Source organism: Hippopotamus amphibius, chromosome 6 (genome assembly GCF_030028045.1).
Source record: "Hippopotamus amphibius kiboko isolate mHipAmp2 chromosome 6, mHipAmp2.hap2, whole genome shotgun sequence".
NCBI classification, from domain to species: domain Eukaryota; kingdom Metazoa; phylum Chordata; class Mammalia; order Artiodactyla; family Hippopotamidae; genus Hippopotamus; species Hippopotamus amphibius.
The window spans coordinates 171,809,890-171,834,272 of NC_080191.1; the positions used below are offsets into that span (position 1 = coordinate 171,809,890).

Genomic DNA, 24,383 nt, shown 5'->3' on the forward strand with positions numbered 1-24,383 from the left:
GGGTCATTTCCTATTTATACTTTAAATTCAACCCACTACTGTGGTATGTATACTGTGGTGTATTTGAAAATCAGCCTATGTTCCCAACCACTGGCCTTGACTCTGTAGTCGCCTATGCTTTTTAACATTAAAAAACTAATTAGCCCTCTCATTCCTTGAGCATTCATCCTTTTAGAAACTTATACTTGTAATTTTTGAAGACTTCTGCCATATCATCGTTCTTGCTCGAGTCTTTCACTGAGCGTGTCTCTTCCTTCTTAGTAAACTGGGTGTTCTGTGCTAGCGAGGGAGGGCACCCTCCACTCCACCTTAGAGGCTGTAGGGGCCTCGTGTGCGGTTAAGTGAGGGGGTAGCCAGGCACCCGGGACTGTCTGGATCTAGCCTGGCGGCACCCCCACCCCCGGCAGGGATGCAGAGGAAATGTGAACAAGGACCCGAAGCCACACAGGAGACAAAGCACTGCTTTGTTTTTAATCCTGGGCTGGTCCCTGCTAACCAGAGCTCTGGTGTACCTCCTACCGCTCCTAAAATCTGAATCTTGAGATTTAGATTTTCTGACCACGGGATCTTGGAGCGCGAGGCATGCAGGCAGGTGTGCTGAGAAAGCCAGCAGGACTTGCCAGAGGCAGACCGGAGGTCACCCAGCCCAGCGGGTCTCTCCGTACGGAATCGGAGCCAAGGGGGAGCGTGGGGGGTGTGTGCTCTGTGACACTTGGCTGCTTCATCCACTAGTAAACGTGACCCAGTGAACGTCCTGGCCCTTGGACCCGTCAGATGGGTGACGCGCCTCGCTAGGTGAGCGCTAGGGTGTCCAGCCAGACGCCAGCCTGGGGAGGGTGGGCGTCCTCGTTCGAAGCGTGGAGGGTTCAGACCCGTTGGTGCTAAAGATCCTTTCTACTTCTAGCGTCTGTTGCTCCAAACACGTCTGCCTTTGTATCCCGTGATTCCTTTCACATCTCATGCTGCTGCACAGAGGCGTGCACGCAGCACAGCCTCTTCCGAGGCTCAGGCAGCCAGGGACTACCTGATGCCAAAAACAGATGGCGCGCTCATAGGTGTGTGTGTTAAAGCAGGTACAGGCCCAGACAGCTAACTCAGGTTTTAAGAAAAGAGATTGGAAGCCATTTGAAATTATTTTCCCTGCTGCTTTAGATCTTTTGTTGCTTTTTTCCCTTCTGTACTTCTTGTGTTTTCTGTAATGACCGTGTACTCTGTGATAATTAGGGGGGAAAGTAAGCAAAGCAACTAATGGGGGAGAAAGTTCTCTTTTAAAGGCAAAAAGAGAGACGTGTCTGTTAAATTATGTGATAATGGCTACACTTGAGCACTACATTTAGTCCCGAGCTTCCTGGAAACCAGGGCACAGAGGGAAACCGGGAGGGGCATGATCTTACAGTCCGATGAAGGGAGCACGCGGCTCCTTCCATAGGCTTCGGGGTTTCAGGGGCGGTACATTCTAAGAGGAATATTTATACACGGAGTGGTGAGGATCATGACAGAAAATGCCTTCAGCTGCTGTTTTGTGGGAATTGTGCTAATGTTCTTTAAAAGGTGATATCTTCTGTCCGTGCTCAATAGGAGCCGAGGGTGTACTAATGGATCTCAACTCATGAACGTGTTTCTGTGGGTGGCGGAGCTGCTGTGGTCCAGGTACATTGCTTTGTGGTGATTTCACGTTGTAAAGGAAGGGGTGTAAGTACCTCAGAAGGTTGTAGATTTAACATGTCTTTCCCACATATCAGCTGTCTCAGCCAGAGTTTTGGCACCTTTTGGGCAGCAGCCAAGCCGAAGGCGGGCACTGGGATGCGTGCCTGAGGCTGCAACGTGCTGTGCTGTGATGGGAGAGCGGCCCGTGCAGTTTCCCAGAGGGGCGGGCGTTCCTTCCACCTCCTCTTTTAAAAATTAGGGAGTTTAGTTTGTTTCTGCTCCCAAGTGGATGGTCGTCCCATTTTTTTTTTTTAATTTTATTTATTTATTTATGGTCTTCCCTTGAATGACTGCTTCAAGGGTAGAAAATGAGCGAGAAAGGGCGATTATCAGATCATCATCAGTGCTGGTCTGCCGATGAGAAACGCGGTCCGTTTCCCTGTAGATGCATTTAGCAGGCGCTCCCTTAGTAACGTAAGTGGTGGTTGTAGGTGAGTTTGACCAAGCATTTTCTCCTTTTGTTAAAAAGCACCAGCTCTGCAGCGTCATAGCTGTACTGTGAGGATGAGATCACGGTTGCACAGTCCTTCCCTCGCACCACACCGGGTGTGCAGGTGTGCGTAAGGTGCTGGCACCTCGTCACTGCTGCGTAAGAGGCAGCGTTTAGTGCGGACGGTAAGTGAGGAGGGGAGCCGTGTTCCACAGAGCCCCCAGGGTCAGGGGAAACCTAGCCGTGTTCCTTGTGTGACTTGCAGCAGTTGTGGCTTCTACGGTTGTATTTCCGAGGCCATTGCTTGGCTGGACAGGTGTTCAGGCCGAGGCCAGTAAACCCGCCACGGTGCATTGACTCGATGAAATAATGCAATTCGTCGGGAGTAAACGTGTTCTGAAAGAGCGCTCGGCAGTCCGACGAGGCTGTAATTGGTGCATGTGGATGGTGACTCACGACGTGAGGTCTGAGAAGCTGGGTGAGTGAGTGGGGGGGGGCGTGTCTGTGTCGTGCTTTCCTTTTTTATTCTGGACCCTCGTTGTTTGTTCGAGTGGAGCAGAGAAAGGTTTACTGCAGGTCAAGCAAGGAGAACGGATGGCTTGTGCTGGAAAACCCCAGGTCCGTTTGTGTTTGCTCTGAGTAGGGGTGGCTATAGGCGGAAGCTATTTGTGTGTCCTGGCCTCTGTATTTCTTTGTTTTAATCCCTAGTTTTGTGGATTGCCTGCGTCTTCCCGTCTCCGTGAAGGTCCAGTGACCAGAGCTGCAGCCTGTGTTCTAGATATACCTGGTTCTATGGTTTTGTACAAAAGTAAAAGGAACCTTTCTGTTTTCTGTGCTCTCTCTATATGTATATATTTAATATTTATTTGTGCTTTTGGTCACGACTGCACATTGGTCTGGTCTTCAAGGAACCATTTATAATGAGAACCTTCCTTTTTCCTTTCCTGAGTCATAATTAACAATTTGAAGCCTTTCATTGTATAGGTATAGAGAGTACTTCTTAAAGATGTTGGCTTAAAAAGAAAAAAAAGCACTCTTCTTTCTTGCCCTTGGATCCTGCCCACTCACCAAGCTTTCCTGAAGTTTGCTCCTGTTTGGGAGGAGGATTTCAGTGTGCCCTCCTGGAGGTCCTTTCTCAGGTGTCCTTCGGGAAGTTCTTTGTGGAAGGGCGCCTCCAGCGAGCCGCCGTGCTGCCACGGAGCAGACCGTGCGTCCTGACCGCGGTGTGTGATTCAGTTCTCGAGTGTCTTGGCCATTGGTCCAGTGTCTGCCATCCATTTCATCAGAACGACGGTTCTCAGCCTGCAGTCCTTGACCTCCGGGGTAGCACGTGAGCTCGAGAGCCAGTCTCCAGGTCTAGCGCGGTCACTGCGGTAATGGAGCCTGCTCCTTTCGGATGGGAGTAAATCAGGCCAGTGGGGGTAACGATGAGTATCTCCTGCTGCTTAGAAGCTCTGTTACTTAATAAGTCAGCTCTGTTAATAGTCTTTGAAAACCTGAGGTTTACAGTGGCCGTAGGGGAGGGAGTGGTAAAGGGTGCTTGACGGTGGCAAGGCCAGCGTTGTTCCGGCTGTGGTCTGCAGAGCCCTAGGCCCCCTCGGCGGCGACGGGCCCCTGCTGCGCGCTCACTGGGATTCATTTGTATGTGTAGGTTTTCATCTGTAATATCGTTTGAACAAAAGGCTTACACTGCTGAAACAAAACAATGGTCTGTCCTGTACAAACTGTGAAGTGGGTTTCAGGAGCAGAAGTTTTTCTCTTCCTCTGTAAGGACCGAGGCAGATCACGTCTGGGGGCTTTCTCCCGTCTTCCCCTTAGCCTGACCGGAAGCGTGACTGTGCTCAGTGCAGGACGTCACGCTCCTTCACTCAGCTCTGTGAGGAGAGGGCAGATGCGTGTGTTATGTGTGTTCATCTGTTAGATCCATCGTCTATCCATCTACCAAAATGTAATTAACATCATTTGTATCCAGATACACCCCGACTAACCTGGAAGCATATTTTCTTCTGTTTTAGCTTCTGAAAGTACAGAGGATTTAAGCAGCTCCACTGCTGTCCACAGCCCCTCGGTCAGCGGGACAGAGAGCGTCCATGGTGCCACCACGTTCCCCAGTGGTGTCCCGAGGACGCTCCAGTCTTTAGCCTTCAGTCCGGGACGTCTGAATGAGACAGAGTGTTTCCCAAAGGGCTCTGAAATCGCCACGACTTCAGCATCCACCCGTTCTTCCCCCTCTGAGGCAGAGTCGAGAAGAAACAGTGGAGTAGTCGGGAGCTCAGGGAATGGGAGATTCACTGAGCTGCCCCCAGAAAATGGATTTGGCCTTACGTCCTCCAAGGCCTCAGGGGAGTTTTGGCGAAATGATTCCCCAAGTAAGTCTTCGATCTTTATTTGATTTGTTATGGACATTTTAAAATTGTTGAGTTTTCTCAAGGGATCACTTCAAGACCATTTAAAAAAAAAACTTAAAAAAAAAAGATTATGTTCTTGGACAACACCATTTCCTTTATCTGGAATATCACATTATCTCATTTGGATTTTCATCCTTGTGGCAATGTTGTGAAATTAGTCACACGGGAGTCATTCCTCCGGATTTCTTGTCGATGAGGCAGGTAAGGCTCAGCGGGTTTACGTAGTGCGTGCGTGGTCTTTGACGCACGAGCTGAGACCCCACCTCGGAGCTTGCACTGCTGGTGCGTCTCGTCCCTCTGCAGCACCGTGTTCAAGCTGCGAGCTGTCCCGTTCTTCAAAGCCAGCTTCAGTTATCTTAGGTACAGATCGCCCTTACAAATAAAATGTGCAGATGTAAATAGACTCCCCAATTTCATGGCTTTAGTGTACCCCCTATAGTTGATTTTTTTGTTTGCTCTACTTCAAAATTAGAATAATCTCTATTAAAAATAGAACTGTCTTAGAAAATTGCTCTAAGCACAGTATTGGGGCTCGCTGTATTTGGCGGGTGGAACAGCGTGCTCACCGGCTCATACTACCCTCATGTTTTTGGGGAAAGAGAATAAAACACTCAGGTCTGTAAGTTCCTCTGCGTTGCAAATACTGTTTAAAAGCTCCCCTCTTCACCAGTTTTTGTTCTTTGTATTGCTCTCTTCCTGACACTGAAGAGTTTTGTGATAATTATTTAGAACATGAAAATGCACGTCAGGTTACACGTCTAGTAAATACTACGTGAGGTCCTTGCAGAGGAGGGATCTTTCTTGCGTCCGTGTAATGGCCTTTGCTCTCTGACACTTTTCAGCTTCCGGAGGATACCAGCTGGCCCGCAGCTCTGGTGCAGGGAGCGGCAGCGCCGTGTCTCAGACAGAGACCGCCTCTCGGTCAGTCCTGCCGGTCAGAGGTGGAGAGAGCACCGCTCGCTGGTTCTTGACCAACAGCAGGCTGTTTGCAGATGTGACCAGAAGCTCCACTTCCCATCCTCAGGTTGTGAACGCTTCAGTGTTGACCGGGTCCTCGGCCTCCGCCCCACAGTCTCGAGGACGTGACCCAGAGCTGGGTGAGAGGAGCTACTCTGAGCTGGCGACCGAGTCCTTGTCTTCATCCTCCCCGGAAAGCCTGGGCTCCTCGCCACCACGTGGGGAGCGCTCGAGTGAGTCTCTGTTCCCGGAACCGTGCCCCGTGGAGGGTGGGGGGCTGTCTGGGCTGTGATCTTCCCCGCAGGCTCCCCATTACGCCCAGGCCATCCTCCTAGCGGGCGGACTCCCGTGTAGCTGCACAACCCCCAGCCTTCCTGTCACGTCTCCAAGATGCTGCTGCTGCCACCTGCCCCTCCCACGCGCAGCCTGGGGACGTCCCTGCCGTGTCCTTCCACCTCCGTCTAGCTCCCCCCGCCACCCCGCACCTCCGTGCCTGCCGCGGTCACACAGCTTCTGGAAGGTGAAAGTATCACCTTCTCCTAGTGGCTGTTCACCCCGGGTCTGGGCTTCCATCAGGAGAAATTCTCCTTCCCCCCCTTTTAAACAGCTTTATCGAGATATAACTCACATTCTATACCCTTCACCCAGTTAAAGCGTGCAGCTCCATGGGTTTTGGCGTGTTACAGAGTCGGGCAGCCGTCACCACGGCCTAATGCTGGCTCGTTTTCGTCACCCCAGAGGGAAACGCCGTGCTCCCCAGCAGTCTCTCCCCGTCCTCCGCTCTTCCCAGCCTCTGACGACCGTTGATTCGCCCGTTGTCTCTATGGACTTTCCTATTCTAGACGTTTCTTATGGATGGAATCCTACAACCTGTGGCCTTCTGTATTTTTACTTAAGCACCACATTTTCAGGGTTCGTGCACGTTGTAGCACGTGTCAGCGCTTCGTTCCTTTGTACGGCCAAGTCCTATTCCATCGTGTGGATGCACCACATTTTGTTTATGCCTTTATCAATTATTGGATGTGGGGGCGGTTCCCACCCTGTGGCTGTTAGGAATAGTACTGTTGTAAACATTCAGGTACAGGTTTTTGTGTGCACATGTGTTCTCGGTTCTCTTGGAATTGCAAGGTTATATGGCAGCTCTACTTCGGACCTTTGAGGAACTGCCAAACTGTTTTCTAGAGTGATTGCACCGTTTCATGTTCCTACCAGCAAAGTACGAGGGTTCCAGTTTCTCAACAACTTCACCCCCGCTTGTTAGTGTCCAGCTTTTTCTTTTTTCTTTGGCTGCATTGGGTCTTCGTTGCTGCACGTGGGCTTTCTGTAGTTGTGGCGAGTGGGGGATACTCTTCCTTTTGGTACGCAGCCTTCTCATTGCCGTGGCATCTCTTGTCGTGCAGCGTGGGCTCTAGGCGCGCGGGCTCAGTAGTTGTGGCGCACGGGCTTAGTTGCTCCCTGGCATGTGGGATCTTCCCAGACCAAGGATCAAACCCGTGTCCCCCGCATTGGCAGGCAGATTCTTAACCAGTGCACCACAGGGGAAGTCCTGTCTGGCTGTCTTGATTCTAGCCGTCCTAGAGGGTGTGAGGTGGTATCTCAGGTGGTTTTGGTTTACAGTTTTCCCAGCTCACTGATGATGGTGGGCATCTATTCATGTGCTCATCAACCATTTGTACCTCTTCTTTGGGAAAGTCTGTTTAGATCCTTTGACCAAATTTAAATTGGCTTATTTGTGTTTCTTTAACTGTGTTGTAAGAGCTCTTTGTGTATTCTGGATACTCGTCCTTTATCAGAGATGTGGTCTGCAGACATTTGCTCCCATCCTGTGGGCTGTCTCCCCACGTTCTTGATGTTATCATCTGCAGCACAGTTTTTTAACTTTGATGACGTCCAGTCTGTCAACTTGAGAGAACTTTTCCTTTGATGCTCCTTTTTAATAATGTTTTTGAAAAATATTTGAAAACAATTCTCAGCGGCCCCATCAATGTAAATTGTATGCTGACTAAAGCAAAAATGCAGTAAGTTATCATTTAAGCTTATAATGGGTTTGACTTCCTACCTCTCCGCGGCTAATAACAGTAGCTCTTCCCCCGCCTCCCCGCCGTGAGTACCCTAATTGACAAGGAAAGTTAGCGTTTGTCCCCGCTGACGTGACGCGGGAGAGCGTGTGCTTCATCAGGAAGGCCGTGTGCACGGGCGGAGGCGGTGTGCGCTCTTTCGTGTCTCCGTGTGGAAAGCACACCATCTGTCTCCTGAATATGGGCATCCTCCCCGCCCGACCCCCGACCAGAAGCTCGTGTCCCACCGTCTTTCCCTCTCCCATCTCTGCAGCGCCCTGCACACGGCAGTCGGGGCGCAGTTGATTTGTGTGGAAAATGTGATCTCAGTGTGAGTGGACCTTGGGGTTCGGTTCTGAAGCATCAGATAAGGAACAGCCTCGTTCCTGAAACCACCTCACTCTGGGTTAACACCAGGCTTTCTCGCGTTTCCTCCGCATCACCCGCAGCTGGTGGGTTCTGCCACCCAGCTTTCAGAGCTCTTGGTCCGTTCCTTTTTCTGGGTTCAGATGCAGCCCCTCTGTTTCAGGGCATGACTGTCCCCTGTGTTAAGTCTGGCAGCCTGACGGTGCTGTTGGGCTGAACTTTGTGTGACAGACCGTCATCGTGCATCCCAGCCTGTCCCCTTTGCCAGGGAAGTTGCCCTCGGCACACTCAACACTCCAGCCTCTCCTGGTGGGCTTTCCGTGGGTCTCTTAAGTCCTTCCGCCTGGGTCAGGTCACGTCTGTGACGGGGTGCTGGCTGTGTCCATGCTGCCCCAGGTCGCTGTGTGTCCTTGTCCCCGTGCTCATCCCTGTCTGTCAGTTCCTGCAGACCTATCATGGAGAGAACTTACCTCACACTCGTTTTCCACCAGGGTAGGTGCAGAGGGTATCAAGGGCTAGACTGGTCTAGGAATAGGAATGAGAATCAGAAAAGAACCTGTTTTTCTCATTAGATCCAGATTATGAAGTATTTAGGCCAAGAAGAATTGGACCTTGTTTCCATCATTTCTGAAAAGAAGGATTTATTTGATAATTCAATATAATAATCTAAGATTCTTTAAGTGTATAGCATAAAACATATACCCAAGAAAGGAGGAAAAGGATATTTATTCATGTGTCACCTGTCCCTGTTTATCCCCACCAAGGAAATAAAACAAATACATTAAAAAAAAATAAAACCAAAACCCACCTGCAGCCTTCAACCACAATGCCATTTCTTGCCATAGCTGACGTGCTAAGGTGAAGAACGACACTGTAGAGTGACAAGACCCTGTCTCGGGTCGCATAGCGCAGGTCCTGTCAGGAGGTAGGAGCCGTCGGGGTAGCACTGGCCTCCCTTCCAGGCCTCGCCGGTCTGAGCCCCAGCAGGATTGCTGGTCTTTTCCCCACTGCTCACCTTCCCCGCCGCCACCGCCAGTGTCCCTGATGGAGCGTTATTTATGATGTGTCACCGAGAAGAAGTACCATATTGATCCTGTTCACTGCAGTGAGAAACCTTCCCATAAATCCAGGCCACCTGAGCAGCAGTGCTGACCTCACACTGCCTCCTGAGGTTTCGGTCATTGGTACCTTTGCAGGAACAACACACGTGTTGAGTTTTCCCCTTGTCAGTTTCAGATAAAGACCCTGAGAAAGCATTCTGGCTCACAGCTGTGCGCCTGCATTGACCGGCCCTCCCCTTTCTGGTCTTCTTGCAGCCACGGAAGACAGTCCTGAGCTGGGCGTCCGCTCCGAAGCAGAGGAGGGGGCTTCCAAGCGGCCGTCGGGAGCCCGGGCTCACAGCCCGCACACGTGGGCTACTTTCACTAGAGTCGGGGAGCGCACGCTGCGGTCTCTTACCAACGGCAGCACGACTCCCGGAGGCGTGGGGCGTTCCGTGGTGCCGCCCAGAGAAACGGAGAGCCCCGCGCAGCAGAGGACCGCGACCGCGACTGGGGACGCCCACCTGGCCTCGGGTTCACTGGTGGCCTCGCCCGCCCTCGGGGGTGACAGAGGTGATGGGCAGACTCTCTTTCCACTCAGCTCCTCCGTCAATTTGCTTGTGGTCCTAGAAGGACTGGGTTCACGTCAGCCCAGAAAGGGCCTTATCAGCTCCCTGTGGAGAGAACTTTCTGGGTTCTCCCACCTCCCCTGCCCATCCTCCCCCGCACTTGCCCCAGGCCACGCTGTGGCTGAGGTCAGTCTCCTGGGGAAGAAATATCTCATTATACAGAATGGAAAGTTGGGAGGGTTTTCCTTTTTCCATGTAGGCATAACAATTGTTCTATTTGGGGTCTTAAGAGCTTTTCAGACACTAATTTGCTTTTATCAAAAAAGGCATGTGGAAGGAATTTGGACCTGTTCCCTGTTCTTCAGTCCCTGGCCCCACTACTCTTTTATTGCCGTTTCCACGGCTGCCGCTGTGCTCCTCATGGGAGGGCAGGTCCACTCACTGCAGACTCAAACCCTGCCTGCCTCTCCACACTGTATCCAGAAAAACCACCTCTGCAGAGAAAGCGTGTCACCCCTGGGCATTCGTGGGGGGACGCTGGACGTCTGTCCCATAGTTCAGGTTCACAGGCGTCTGTGTCGCTGGCCTAACTGCAGTTTTCCCCCTGCAGTCACTGCAATCGGCGACGATGCACGGCGTGGCCCAGACCCTGAACAGGGGACGTCCAGCGAGTACACGGACCACACCTATGTCTCGGCTCCTTTCACCAAAGGGGAGCGGGGGCTGCTGTCCGTCGCAGACCACAGTTCATCCTCGGACGGAAGGGAGAGTTCCACCTCTCCCGTTAAGATCTCGAGCTCTTCGCATTCAGACTCTTCTTCCCTTTCTCCGACTGAGACCGAGAGAAGTAACGTCTCATCCCACGAAGGGGAATACGCTCAGTCGTCCACCGAGGCGCTGTTTCTGCGCACGGCCAGCCCTCCGTCCCGCACACCCACTGTGAACATGATGGCCACTCCGGTCCTTTGGGACACCGACGCTGAATCTGGTGGGGACGCACCATCGTCGTCTTTGTCAGGGCCCGCCTCGCCCCAGCCCTCGGTGTCACAGCCCTACCGGCTGTTCTCGTCAGCCTTGCCAGCCTCTGGGGCCCCCACTCACCCGCTGCAGTCCGCCCCTGACGTGCCCACGCCTGTGTCTTCCTCGCCACCACCCTCACCAGGATCCCTCACGGCACCTGCCCCTGCCTCACCGTCTGTCTCACAGACCACCCTCGCACCTCCGTCTTCTACCCCAGGCCTGCCCAGGGCACAGGAGGCTCCTGGGACTTCAGTTTGGACGTCGACAGCGACACCGTCCACGACAGTGCTCCCCAGCAGTCAGACAGCAGATCCAAAGAACCAGAGCCACCCGCACCTCCAGGAGATCGTTACGGAGTCCAAGCCACCGAGCCTGGAGACTCTGCCCACGGAGGCCACGGAAGCTGTAACAGTCAGGTCTACTCTGGGGACCCCTTCAACCCCCGCCTCGACAGAGTCCTCCACTGAGCAGACCTTTCCAGCCACGCGCACCAGCTTAGCCCAGATGCCTCCAGCTCTGGTAGCCACCACTCTCAAGACCTCTCATCGCCTCGTGCCCGGCCTCCAACCCCCGTCAAGCACGGCAGCTCTGACGGGTGGGCCCACAACAGTACAGACCGTGGCTGGAAAACAGCTGCCGCCAACTAGTCCTGAAATTGTAGTGGAACAAGCCTCCACAGTAGGTGTTGTCACCACAGGAAGGAGCCCAGTGCATGGAGCTGCTGCCACCGGCTCCATCCCTCTAACCAGCGCACCCGCGTCGGCAGAAGAATCGACCACAGGGCTTGGCCCTACAGAAGAGGACAGCCCGGCTTCACGTTTCCTCAGGACATCTCCTTTCCCCCAAACCACATCTGTTTCTACGGCTAAGGTGTTGACTCCTGTGTGGACCACCTCCACTGCTCGGAGCAGCACCCGGACATCCACAGCACCGTCATCTCCAGCCGCAGGTAGGACACGGTCGCGGAAGCACACGGAGGCTGCACGGAGCTCTGGGTGGCTGGTGTCCGCCATAGGGCAGTGTCTGCTTTGTGATCGCACATGCTTTCTGTTGAAGCACGTAAAGCGGAAAAGAACGACAGTTTCTTGCCCCTCAGTTAGAGAATTCCTCGTGAAGAAAGAGGAGAGGATGCCATTGGCCACGTGTGACATCCGCAGGCGTGCCACCGTGGCGTGTAACGCCCCAGGTCTGCAAGAGCTTTTCAGGCAGGCCTGTAGCCCTAGCACGGCCAGAGTGGGGCAGTGAAACAGGGTCGAGGGGTGGAAAACGGGGGTCAGGAAGCCTCAGGTGGCCTGTCTGAGACACAGAGTGTTGCCGAGCGGTGCGCGCTCCCAGGTCGGAGCCCCGAGCTTCTGCGTTAGTCGGCCAGCAACCCAGTCACCGGGGAAGCGTCTCTTGATCCAGGGGGAGCCCAGGCGCCTTTGTCGCCCTGAGATGATGCTGCCGGCGGATGAATGTGGGGGGGGGCGGAAGATGTGTTCCGTGAGAGGGTGATGAACTAGCCTTCTCCGTAGTGACTGTGTGACATGACACTTGAGGTTATATATCTTTATATCTGTGTTGAAGTTGCTGGGACAAGGGAAATAAAGCCATCCACACAATTCTTTATCACGTAAGGAAAGGTGGAAGGAAGTAGGATGATACCTCCTTTGATGTCAGGGTCAAAATTTGCTCGGCATTTAGCTTGTTCAGACTCAGGAAGGGAAAACTGCGGGTGGTGAAGAGGTGAAGTGGAGACTGAAGGGAGGCGGGAAGAGGGGAAGGGAGGTAGAGGCAGAGTTTCAACGAGGCAGCCGTCACCCAGCTCGTGGCCGAAGGGCCGCAGACCCCACGCAGCCCCGCGGAGCATCCGTGCCCCTTCGCGCCAGCGGTCTGAGCACCGCTGGGACGTGGAAGCCGGATCCTTCTGGCACGTTTGGGACGCCCGCTTCAGGGCTCACAGGCTTCGTTTCCAGATGCCAAGTATATTCCAGTACCAGGCAGAACGACTCCCGAGCGTCCCTTGAAGCCGACTGTGGCCGTGGCAACGGTGGGTGCAGGCACGTGGTGGGCGCGTCGTCACTGGCGGCGGCTGTGTCTCCCGTGACAGCGTCCGCGGTGCAGCCTGTGGACACGCAGGTGCCCGTCACAGTCAGGCGCGCTTCGGTATACTTGAGGTGGCCGTGAGGAGCAGGGACACCCTCTTCAGGGTTAGCTCATCTGTCTTCAGGGTTATTCTGGAGTTAGAACTCTTGACTTCTGCCTTCCTTTTCTCATTCTACCACTGACTGTTTTCCCTGGGGATGATTTTCTCCTTCTGTTATGAGTTTTGGCTTTTCTAAGTGTGTGTCAGAAACCTTTATCAGGCGGTTATTGTATAACTGGAACATGACAAGCCAGGTATATAGGCCCACACGGAGAGTGTGGTCCCTGCCCCTGGGAGCTGGGAGTCCGAGAGCTCCGTGGAGCCCGTGCACCGCCAGGCCTGGAGGAATCACACAGGCTCGTGGCCATGCCGCCTAGGAGAGGGCGTCGTGGTGCTCTCCTGCAGGCGTTGTTCTGAGTGACTGCGGGGTGTGCGGAGGCCCAGTTACAGCATGAGGTCTTGGGAAAAGAGAAAACGTGGAGCAGGGAGGATGGTTGATCAGGCGTCACTTCCCCCTTAACGAGTGTTTTAAATTGGCATTGACTCAAGTAGAATTTGTTAAGTATCCCAAGGCAATGTAATCATCATTCCTGAGCTGAGGGACCCGTCAGCAGCATTTGGACTGGAACCAGCTCCGGCACTCAGGGACCCAGCTGTCTGACACGTGTGTGTGTACACAGTGAGCGCCGGCATCCAGTCCCCACACCTCTCTTCTGCGCCTCTGGGAACCCACTCTGTTTTGTCGTGTGGCCTTTCAGGGCCAGCACGCAGAAATAAGCAAGAATCAAATATTAGCAGGGAGAATTAAATATTTACGTAGCGCTGCCTTTACCTTTCCTGTGTGATTAACTGCTTTATTTCTGAAATGTGTTCTCAGTTAACAGCTGTGCCGCTAACCCGTGTCTTCACGACGGGAAATGCATTGTGGACCGCACCCGCCGTGGGTACCGGTGTGTGTGCTCCCCTTCCTGGCAAGGGGACGACTGCAGCGTGGGTAAGAGGAAACGTCGTCTGCAGTGGTCAGCAGGACAGTATCACATTGAGATAGGCAGTAAACTCCTTTTTCCTCCAAAATGTAGGGAAGTAAAAGTTTTAAATTCATACCTTGCTTACTTGAGAGTTAGCGTGCTTGTGTGTCTTCTGCAGAGCAATGTCAGGCAGTGACGTTGACGGGCCTCCCTGATCGGGCTCCCTTCTGCGAACTCCGCACATTCCTGCCACCCCGGACCCCCGCTGCTCCCTGAATACCCCCGCGCGTTCCTGCTCCTGACCTTCCCTGTACTGGTGCCGCAGCCTAGAACACCCCCCACGTCTGCTTATTAAAGTCCTTCCAGTCTTAGTCCTCCGTTCTCCCTTCCATCAAAATCGTGCCTTACTCTGTACTTTCAAATCCTGCCTTATATTTATCGTTCATTATACCCATTGGCTGCCCTGGTCCTCAGTGCACTGACGGCCCCTTGAGAGCAAGGGTAGCGTCCGCGCGTTCCCCAGCACCGTCACCCCCGGTGCCACTCGGCCCTCATTCGTGCCCCTCGTGCGGGGTTGGGGTTGTGCTGCCTGCTGCCGGTTCACCGTGGCCTTGCGTTCCCTCCTCTGCAGATGTGAATGAGTGCCTCTCGAACCCCTGCCCGCCCCTGGCCACGTGCAGCAATACTCAGGGGTCCTTCACCTGCAGATGCCCCGTGGGGTACCAGCTGGACAAAGGGACATGCGGCTTGGGTAAGAGACTTCGCGTATCTTGGAATTTTCTCTGCACCACAGTGTGCTTTGCAAGATAACATGTATTGTTTTTCTCCCTAAACAAAATCAGTATTTGCCCAAGGTACACATTTAAGAAACATAGAGGGGAGTGGAAGACACCGCCTGTCGTTCCGCCACTCGGAGACAGAGCACCTTATCTGAAGTCTTTTTTAGTGAGCATTATATTTTCATACAGTTGAAGGCATATGGTATTTGTACAAACTTTATATCTTAAACGTTTTTCCATGTTATTAAAACTATTATACAAACTTAGTAACGGCTGCGTAAATGTGCCGTCGTTTCTGCATAATCCCACTTGCTAAACCGCTCCACCCTACGGTTAGGGAAAAATCAGGAGGATGTTGTAACCAAAGAGAAAAAAAAACAATTTAGGGAGAGAAAAAAGAGAATAAAAGCCTGATTATCCTACCATATTCACGCGTTCTTTTCATTTTTAAAAACGATCTTCATGTTCTTGTCCACAGACAGATGCATTTTTATGAAGCTTACCGCTGTAATTGTATCATACAATTTGTCACATTTTGATTCTGGATTTAGTAGATTTCATGAGGCTGGTTGGTTTTAGATATAATCTCCATTTCACAGGTTAAAAAGCAAACAACCGGAATGAAAACTAAGGCCCTGACAAAGTATTAAGTGGCCCAGCTTCTGCACCCACTTGGTGAGAGGCCAGGTTTGCAGCCACAGTCCTCCCGTCACACAGTGCTGTGTTTGTCCTGAGAGCTTTCTTGCACACGGAGTGTGTAACCTGCGTTAGAGTGCCACGTTCAGCAAAGAACTTGAAGAAGGTAGACGTGAGGAACATAGGGTTATCTAAGCTGGAGAGGGAGCTGGCGGGTGCAGTGACTCCACCTGGAACCATCTTGCATCACCCGGCGTGATACGCAGCACAGAATAAGTGCTCAGTACATGTTTTGGGAGAGCAAGTGTCTGTGTCCTTTGCGAGTGCTCTTTGCGTGACTGCCATTGCCCGCAGGCTGAGGGGAATCATCAGACTCTTTAAGAAGCTGGTGTCAGATGACAAAACGAAAACAATTTGGTGATGAGTTTGATGTCCTTTATTCAAGGGAGAGCCGTCCATGGACTCGGGAGGTAGGGAAGGGACGCTGTTTCTGAGCCATTCTGGGCAGGAGTGCGTTTTCCAGAGCGTAGAAGCGGCAGCGTGGAAGCAGGGCATGACGGGCTGGGGTTGCACAGCTGACCTTCTTTAGAAGGATCGAGGAGCAAGGAGAGACGTCCAGAGCCCAGAGCCGGCTGTGCCTCTGGGGACTGGCTGGCTGACGGCCTGTGTTGCTGGCCGAGGGGTGCGTTCACAGGGACTCTGGAGTTCAATGTGCTGACGTGGCATCCCAGACAGGTGCAGCTCCATCTTGGGGCTTTAACAGCTGGTACCCTACTAAATTAGTGGTAGAGTTTTGAAGATTGTTTAAAATACAAGGATCAAGTCAAAGCATTATTTTTAAGGAAAAAAGACCTGGGAATATAGACATCAGTCAAAGTTGAGAAGTCCTGGTATTCTAATAGATTCTTCGCATTTGGGTAACCTATTCCATTTAGCTACACCCTGTAAGAAATAAGCGAGGAGTTTTCAGTTTAAGAATGGAGGTGATGGAAATGATTTTATTTTGAAACAGGATGGAAAGTACACTTGCCAGGGACTTGAAGGCCAGGCTTCCAGCTCCAGGGCGAGTACCTACAGCACACTGACCCCTGAGCCTCCATTTCCTCATCTGTAAAATCAGATTACCACCTGCTCTGCTTCCCACTCAGGGTTCTTATGAAGATCAAATAAAATAATGTATTTGAGCAAGCTTGGAAAATGGTGGGAGTCTCCAGGTGGGAGGGATCCTTTGACATTTGTCTTCTAATCTCTTGAACCAGAACTGAAAGGGGAAACGATAGACTACTCTGAGTTCAAAGCAAAAATTATGGATCTTTGAAAAATCATTTAGATAACCTATGTAAATCGATAGTTAAAAATTGCCCTAGAGCCGGGTGAGGTAGCTGCCCGTGGAGATGCGAATGTGCCTGGGAGAGGGCCCGGCTAGGGGGACCTGCACTGCCTTGTTCATGTTCACACGGGTGCAGAGGCCACACTGACGGTCCTGGTTCAGAAGCGGTCTGGCACTTGATGCATGTACCAAGCGTATGTTTCTGTGCAGAGAGGCTGCACACAGGCCTGGACCTGTGAGGAGTGGGGACGACGGAGTGGGGCGACTCTTCCGGAAGCCTGTGTGTGGAGTGTCCCACAGGCACCCTGCGTCGGGAGGAGAGCCGCTTGCGTGTTAACAATCAGCTTTCCCTTTTCAAGTCGTTTAGCTTCATTGTTCATACACGTCGGAGGAACATGCGAGTTAGAGCATGCTGAAACGCCTCCACTTGGCCAGGAATGTTTTCCGAGGGCTCCCTGCTGCTCAGAGAGAGGCCTAAGCAGCTGGCTTCACTGAACTGTGGAGCAAGCAAGAGATGTTAAATAAGGGTTAGGGGCTTTAGGCAGTAAGGAGAAGATGTTAAATGTTTTCCCGGGCCCGTTTGTGGGCCGTTTCCTTAGTTCAGCAGGCAAGCTTCCTATGAAAGAGCAGCTTCATGGGTTTCTGTGTCTGGGGTTATTTGTATTTTTTTCTTGTCCAGAGGGAAAGATAAGAATTTAAAGGAAGAGAAGAGCCAGATATAAAGCAGACCATCCTAAGTTTTGATTGCCTGCCCATTTGTGAGTTCCATTCTCCTCAGGCCCAGTCAGCACAGATCGGTGTCAGCGAGACTTTTACCTTGAGTGAAACAGGCCTTGAGAATGGGGCTACCTTCTTTCACGTCTGCACCCCGCAGTATCTTGAGCATGTGCTGTAGTCGTGGCGTCTGGCAGCCCCCTGGAGTGGGGCCCTGTGGCAGAGGCTTGGCACCTTTCTCTGTAGCCACTTGGCTGTCCTTAGACTGTGAGATTCCTCAGGGGGCTGAGGGTTTAGGGGGAAAGAAGAACTCGGAAGATGGACATACCTGATGTTAAATGTTAATTTTGGCCCTTGGGAGCTGGGTGATCTTGGGAAGTAACCTGGCTTCTGGAAGCCTCTTTCATCAATGAGAGAACAGGAATTCCCCCTGAGCAAGAGACTGGGGGATGTGTGGAGGTGACTCTAGTGAGAAGAGGAACCCAGAGCACGCCCTTGGAGTTGAGGACTGACTAACTTGGTAAAACACCTAGAGAGCAAGAGCTTTCCTCCATCCGAAGCTTTACAGAGGCCCACGAGCATTAGTCTTTCCAGCCTCTCCTCCTGGGAATGCGTTCTTTAGGCCAGCTTGTCTCTCTTGTCTGCCACAGCTTCACTGAGCATCTAAGATGTGGGATGCCACTGGAGAGACAAGGAAAGCTCGCTCTCTCAGAGCCCCCGCACATACGCACATACGCTAAGGGCTCCTTGGAGCCTCTCACCCAAGGGTCTGCTCAGGCTGAGCCTTCAGCTCCGCTCAGCAGGTGCTCACGTTGTTAGAGGAGCCCCGAGGAGGGAGGCATGGGCTTCACCCTCCGGGAGGAAGAAACGCACGGAGAGCATCCTGGGAGATGGAGGAAAGCTGGGTGCCCCAGAGATTTACAGACATTCATCCTCGCACAGGTCGACTTTGTAAGGTCTGACAGGTTATGTTTTCATTTTCAGTTAGAACCTTCGTGACAGAGTTTAAATTAAAGAAAACGTTTCTTAATACCACCGTGGAAAAACATTCAGACCTCCGTGAAGTTGAAAATGAGATCGCCAAAACGGTAGGTTTCCCGAAAGGCATCTTCCTGCGAGTCCTTTGTTTTCTAGAACAGATTTTATTCAGAATCAGGATCCTCCTGGGGATCAGCTCTACCTCCTGGGCTGTTCATGTCTGTTATGTTTGGAAGGTGAACTTTAGGGTAAAGTTAAAGGCCTCTCGGAAATAGAAGGGAGGTGCTGAGAACCAGTGATACTGGTAGAAGCCTTTCTTCTAATTTGTCCTTCCATGCAGCCTTTTTCGGGGCCTTGGCATTTCTTTTCCATGTACAGACTCACAGTCACAGACATTTAGGTGACATGCACCAGTAAGAGCTGTTGGTGAAGAGGAAGGACCCAGACGATCCTACCGTCCCCTCTGGCGTTGCCATGCTTTGTGACTTATGTTTGTGTTTCAGAACCTGGGGAGAAGGATGCTTTTTTCTCAAGGGGATGCCAAGGGTGTAACACTTAACCCTATTATCCAGGGTTGGGAATTCACTGAATAGATTATCTGGGGGCCTTTGATTCTTCTTCATTCCCTCCTTGCCTACTTTTTATCAGGAAAAAAGAAAGAAAGAAAGAAAAAGAAAAATGGAGGAGGAAGAAGAGCTAGAAATGAAGCTCAGAGAGTAAATGTTGCCTCTCGGCTGCTACCGGAGTCTAAGACTTGGTGCTCAGAAAATTGAAATTTGCCATTAAAATAAGTTTAGAGATTTCTGTTTTTAATTTTCCTTGTTCTTTATGTGTAAGAGTATATTAGCCAAAACCTATAGGATTTTATAGAACCATGGGTTTTATTTGTGTAAAATGTAGACTCCAGTTCCGTTTCTGTATCTGCTGGGCATCTGCTCTGTGATGGCACGTTGCCAGCTGCCTCACCCCTGTGAGAGGCATTGCCAGCACCTTTGCAGATGCACAACTGGGAGGCCCTGAAAGGTAGCGACATCGCCTGAGTTTACAACAGAGCGAATGCAAAGTTAGGGAACAATCCACTAGACCACTGTCACTTCTGACACCAGTTGTGAGTTTGGGGGTCCCCGAGAAACCCTCAGTTTTGGTAATGCACTAGAAGGACTCACAGATCTCACCGAAAGGTGTTATACTTGTGGTTCTGGTTTATTACAGTGAAACGATGCAGGTTACCGTCAGCCAAGGGAAGAGAGGCGTGGGGCAGAGTCCGGGAGGGATGCAAATTCTGTGCTTCCGGTTGTCCTCTCCCCATGGAGTCACGGACAGCATTAACTCCTCTCAGCAGTGACGTGTACAGTGTTCATGGCGTGTTGCCAAGCAGGGAGACTCACCCGAGCCGTGGTGTCTAGAGCCGAAACACAGGTAGTCAACAGCCCGGCGGGCTGACCTCAGTCTCCAGCCCCTCTGGAGGCTGAGCTGATACCTTGTAACCCAAAACCCCACCATGAGGCACACTGTTAGACTATCTGGAGTGGCCCAGGGTCTCCAGGTAAAAAAAGGCAGGACATTCCAAAGACGCAGAGGTTGCCTCCCAAGGGCTAGACCTCTCTTTGGGTGAGGTGACATTCTTTCCTACCTGGCAGGGTTTTACCTCTGCTAACCTTGTCCTTGGCACTGCACCACGGCTCCCTCTCAGCTGGGTTGTGGGTCAGTATCGCCTTGTCAGACGGTACAGGGGCTAAGAGCCTGGTGCAGAGGGGGTGCAGTCCTGCGCGTTACACGGGGCTCAGCGACTTGCCTGGTTTGCTAGTTTTCACCCGGCACCAACACACACTTCATTAGGGATGTGACATCCCCGCCCCCAAGAGACTGACGAGAGAAGATTTAGGCGGTGACCCAAGTAGCCTTTTCCCAAGATGCCGTTCTGTTCTGAAATGTGCTCTTCCTGTTTTTTTTTTTTTTCCTGGGGAAAAAAAGTTTAAGTAACAGTAACACTAAATCATTCCCTTATGAGTATAGAACAATGCCACACAAAGGCAAGAAGGGTTTGGTAGCATCCCGCGCTTGAATCCGTCTTGTGAAGGGGTGGATGTGTCTGACACACGGCTTTGAAGACAGGTGGGGTGCATTGGTCAAGGTATTGAGACCCTCTGCTGCGTAAGAGGGACCCCCAGCCTCTCCTGTGGGGGGAGCGGGGAAGCAGGCACGGTACTTCATGCCCCGCAGGGGTTTCCTGCCCTTTCCGAGGGCACAGGGCAAACACAGGGAGAGTTGCTCTTAATTTGCTCTCAGCAGAAGGGCTCTTGACCCACGTAATGTAATTTCCCACGGAGAGCCTTTTTGAAGAGGACCTATCTGTGAGTTAGGTCAACTCATTGTAGATTATGAGGGGGTCTGTGTAGGTCCTGCCAGACCTTGGGTGGCGGAAGGGAGCCCAGCCTTTTCAGCGAGGCTTGTTCACTATGCAAAGTCCAAATACACAGTTGCCTCTAAGGTTTTTGAAACCCTGGGTCTTAGAAAAGATCTGTTCCTTTGAAGATGTTTTGCATCCAGGGGTGCTGTTCTGAACATCATTTCCTGCCAAGATTTTCCCCACTGATTTACTGTCTGCCTCTCTCCCTTTGTACTCACGGAACAACAGCAGAAGAGCAGAGAGGCATTTAAGAAAGGAACAAAAAAAGGGACAGCACTGCTGTGGAAGGCCACCTGCGGATGACCTGGTGGCTGGGAAATGCCCGTTTGATCTTGAAAGTGGGAGATTGGCTCTAGGTTCAAGGCTTTTGTCTGACTTCACAGCTCGTGATAAACCTGTTCTTCCTTTCAGTTAAACCTGTGTTTTTCCACATTACCTGGTTATACCCGATCCACGGCTCATGCTTCTAGGTGAGTAACAGGATTATATTTGTTTGGGAACCGGCCTCTACACAGGAGAGGATATTCCAACGTGGGTGACGGCGACAAGGCTGTCGTGACGGAGCCATAGGGTGACCCAGGGCCAAGGTCACTGGACCTTCGTGCTCTCCCAGCCCCTCCCTGGAGAATGGGCGGGACAGTCATTTTCCAAAAACCCTGGAGCCCACATGTCATTTTAGGACAGTTAACACCTACGTACTTTGCCTGTAGGGAGGCCAGTGCGGTGGTGATGTCACTGCAAACCACCTTTTCCCTGGCCTCCAACGTGACGCTGTTCGACCTGGCCGACGGGATGCAGAGATGTGTCAATGCCTGCAGGGCCTCTGCCGAGGTCTGCCAGCTCTTGGGGTCTCAGAGGCGGATCTTTAGAGGTAAGAGAGAGACCCTTTGGGAGAACCCCACCATTCAGTCAGGCACAGACCGAGGGTAGAAGTGTAAGGCATTCAGGGCTCAGGTCCAAGAAACTTGTCACAGAACCAGCCTGTCTTTGCAATGGTCATGAACCACAAGGCCTCTGTGTGTGCACATCTTTGTGTACATGTGCACGGACACACACGCGTGCACACACACGCATATACAGAGTCCTGTGCAAACCGCCTTGAAGGCCCCCAGTCCTTGGCTTCGTGTTTCTGTTTCTTCTCCCCAGCACTGGTATCAGAAGGGCTGCAAGAGCTGATATAATGAAGCAGAAATCACTCCTTTCCTTTGGAAGGTTCCTGTTCTCTCTGGGGAGATAGAAATTCACACACAGAATGTACATGTTTGTCCATGACCCCAGACCTTCATCATGACATATCATTATGTAAAAAAAAAAAAAAAAAAGCACGTGCAGCATCACCCATCTTTCTGTGTATTTGTTTGCAAATTCTAAATGCGCAGAAACAAGACTAGACGATTAGAGGCCAGACTGCCCACAGATTTCTCTCTTCTTGTTCTTTATCTGTTTTTGTCGAAAGTTTCTACAGTGCATCTGGTGTGAAGCAGTTGAAGAAAGGGATTAGAAACACGTTTGGAAGGCAAATTTGGGTCTTGGCGGGGAGGTTTCGCCTCTGGGATGGGAAAACTGCTGGAATCCAAAGTGCTTCCCTGGGCAGGGGGCTTGCCCCTGCTGCGCCGCGTAAGCGGTCCGAGCCGGCTCTGGTTGGCTCGTTTTACGACACTCGCGACGGGGGAGGGTTGCGGCGTTGGCGCGAACCCCCCCACCTGGCGCCCAGATGCTAGACCTAAGCCGTGGGGAGCAGGTCTGGCGCTGTCTGCTGGCAGATCCAGGACCTTCCCAACGGGCCAGGGCTTTGTGAGAGCTGGTCCCGAGAGCCCTCCTTGAGGACTGTGCATTACAGAGCTGGGAGCTGGCAGTTAGCCTTTTGCTCTGGGATAAACGCTAGAGCTTTGGTCCATTTAAGGGCTGGTTCTTCACTTGGAAAAAAAAAAAAAAGCTAAACATTCTGGAGTGGAAGTTGCTATCATTCAGCTTCATTGGGGAATGAGCTAAAAAGTTCTTGCCCCATCGTACTGTACTTTAACCTTTGAGGCAGGAGCTCTTTGATTTTACTTTCTTTCTCTTGCCAGTGATTCAAGGGTCTCAGTGTTTCCTCCCCAAAAAGTAGGAAAGCGACCTTTCAGTTCACTAAACACGTGTGGAGTAGGTCCTGCACGGTCAGCGTCGTCTCAGATACCACATTTCACGTCTTGCAAGTCGAGTGGCCAGATGTTTGGATGTGTGAGGCCCTGCCTCACCCTCTGGCTCCTCTCGTCCTTGCTTCCCTGCCAAGGTCCCGTTCTTTTTTTTTCTTTAGAGCAGTGTTAGGTTCACAGCAAAATCAAGAGGAAGGTGCAGAGATTTCCCGTGTGCCTCCTGCCCCCACGTGTGCCGGAGCCCATTCTTGGCCTCTGCTTTCCAAGCCCCTGAGGACAAAGATGGCCACGCATCTTGGCTGAAAACGGCCTCACTTCTGCGTTTTCCCTCCTGGGGCTTCTGCAGTGTTGCCAGCACACCGCTTGGTCTCTCACTCACCTCTCTGAGTGCTAGTGGCGGGCTGGACAAGCAGGAGCTGTCAGGTTCTGACACCTGGGTGTCCCCGGCATATGGGACGCACGGGGCCACTCTGGATGCTGCCGTTGGAAGGGCAGGTTTTTCCCCTTCAATTCACAAAACATCTACTTCCTCGTCTTTCAAAGAACTGTAGCTCTCATCTCTCCAGAGGTTTAGAGCCCTTGGAAATCCCCCAGGGAGTGTCCCAGCCTTAGGGTAACATAAATTCTCATTGTCTGTTTGGCGGATGTTATGCCCAGGAAGGACCATGGGAATTGTGGACACAGAAAAATCCCATTGCCAGGCTTGAGATGAAAATGGTGTGATACGTGGTTCCACTTGATGGATGGATGACAGGACGTTCTTCAGGAATTTTGAGGGTCGCGACCCCTGCCTCGCAAAGGCGGGGCTCGGTTTCCCGGCCTTCGAGTGAGTCTGCTTCTGTGCGGGAAGGGTTGTCGCAGCAGGGCGAGCAGTGTTTGCCAGAAGGCTGGGTTTGTGGGCAGGTGGAGGGAAAACGTGACATTGGCTTCCAGAAACTATCTAATCAGGCCAGGCCGCTCAGGCTGGCTGCTGCACAAGCTAGTACCGGCCTGGACAGCCTTTTGTGCGGAGGTGTTTCTTTATATTAAGGCTTCAAAAAGTTTAGATGAGAGATTGTGGCCGTTTAGTACCCTCTGTGCCAGCCTCACGGTGTTTGCCTGGTGAGATTTTCCATTTTTCATTTTTCTCCCTTAAATACAAACCTTTCACAATAAACAAAGGAAATTCTATCACATACACAAATAGGGTTCTGATTTAGCACGCCCGCTTCCACTGATAAAGACAGGAAATTCAGCATTGAGAACTGAAGTTGTGTCCTAAACTAACCTCCCTGTGACCAAGCCACCCGCAGGCCCAGAGCTCTCGGGACGCAGACGGAGGCAGATGCTGGGGTCCTTGTCACCGGAGCCTGCCCGGGGCGGGCTGGGGGGCGCAGCTCTGCCGTGTCCGGAGCTGGCGCCTTGCTGCTGCATCGTTTGGTGTTTTCTGTAAGATGGCAGAAGGGAGCCCACAGCTCGCTGCCCTGGGCACACGTGGCCCTTCCCCGGCTGTCTCCGCACCCTGCTCTCGCTCACGCCTGCCAAAAACAACCGCATAGATCCGTCTCACCCTGTACATGGTATAAATAAGTTACGGTCCACTCTCCCGTGTATCTCATGTTTTTGTTCTGTTGTCTGTATGCCCCAATTACCTGTGTTTTTTTGTTAGACCTGCCTTAGATGGTAAAAAGCACCCTCATTGTGTCCACTGTATACAACCTCAGAGAGGGCTGGCTGTGTGCAAACTCAGAGGGGGCCTGCTGTGTACGTCGTGG

General features: G+C 52.0%; 1 protein-coding gene across 4 annotated transcripts in view; it reads left to right on the forward strand.

The window, feature by feature from the left end:
- HEG1 (heart development protein with EGF like domains 1) overlaps nucleotides 1–24,383 on the forward strand; it is an 80,190-nt gene that overhangs the window by 28,513 nt on the left and 27,294 nt on the right. For all 4 annotated transcript variants that reach the window (XM_057738805.1, XM_057738807.1, XM_057738806.1 and 1 more), the window contains 9 exons: nucleotides 4,153–4,506; nucleotides 5,388–5,735; nucleotides 9,242–9,538; nucleotides 10,145–11,503; nucleotides 13,557–13,673; nucleotides 14,279–14,398; nucleotides 18,091–18,194; nucleotides 20,906–20,964; nucleotides 21,205–21,365. In XM_057738805.1, the coding sequence (XP_057594788.1) occupies nucleotides 4,153–4,506; nucleotides 5,388–5,735; nucleotides 9,242–9,538; nucleotides 10,145–11,503; nucleotides 13,557–13,673; nucleotides 14,279–14,398; nucleotides 18,091–18,194; nucleotides 20,906–20,964; nucleotides 21,205–21,365 (2,919 nt within the window). The remainder of the gene's footprint in view (nucleotides 1–4,152; nucleotides 4,507–5,387; nucleotides 5,736–9,241; nucleotides 9,539–10,144; nucleotides 11,504–13,556; nucleotides 13,674–14,278; nucleotides 14,399–18,090; nucleotides 18,195–20,905; nucleotides 20,965–21,204; nucleotides 21,366–24,383) is intronic.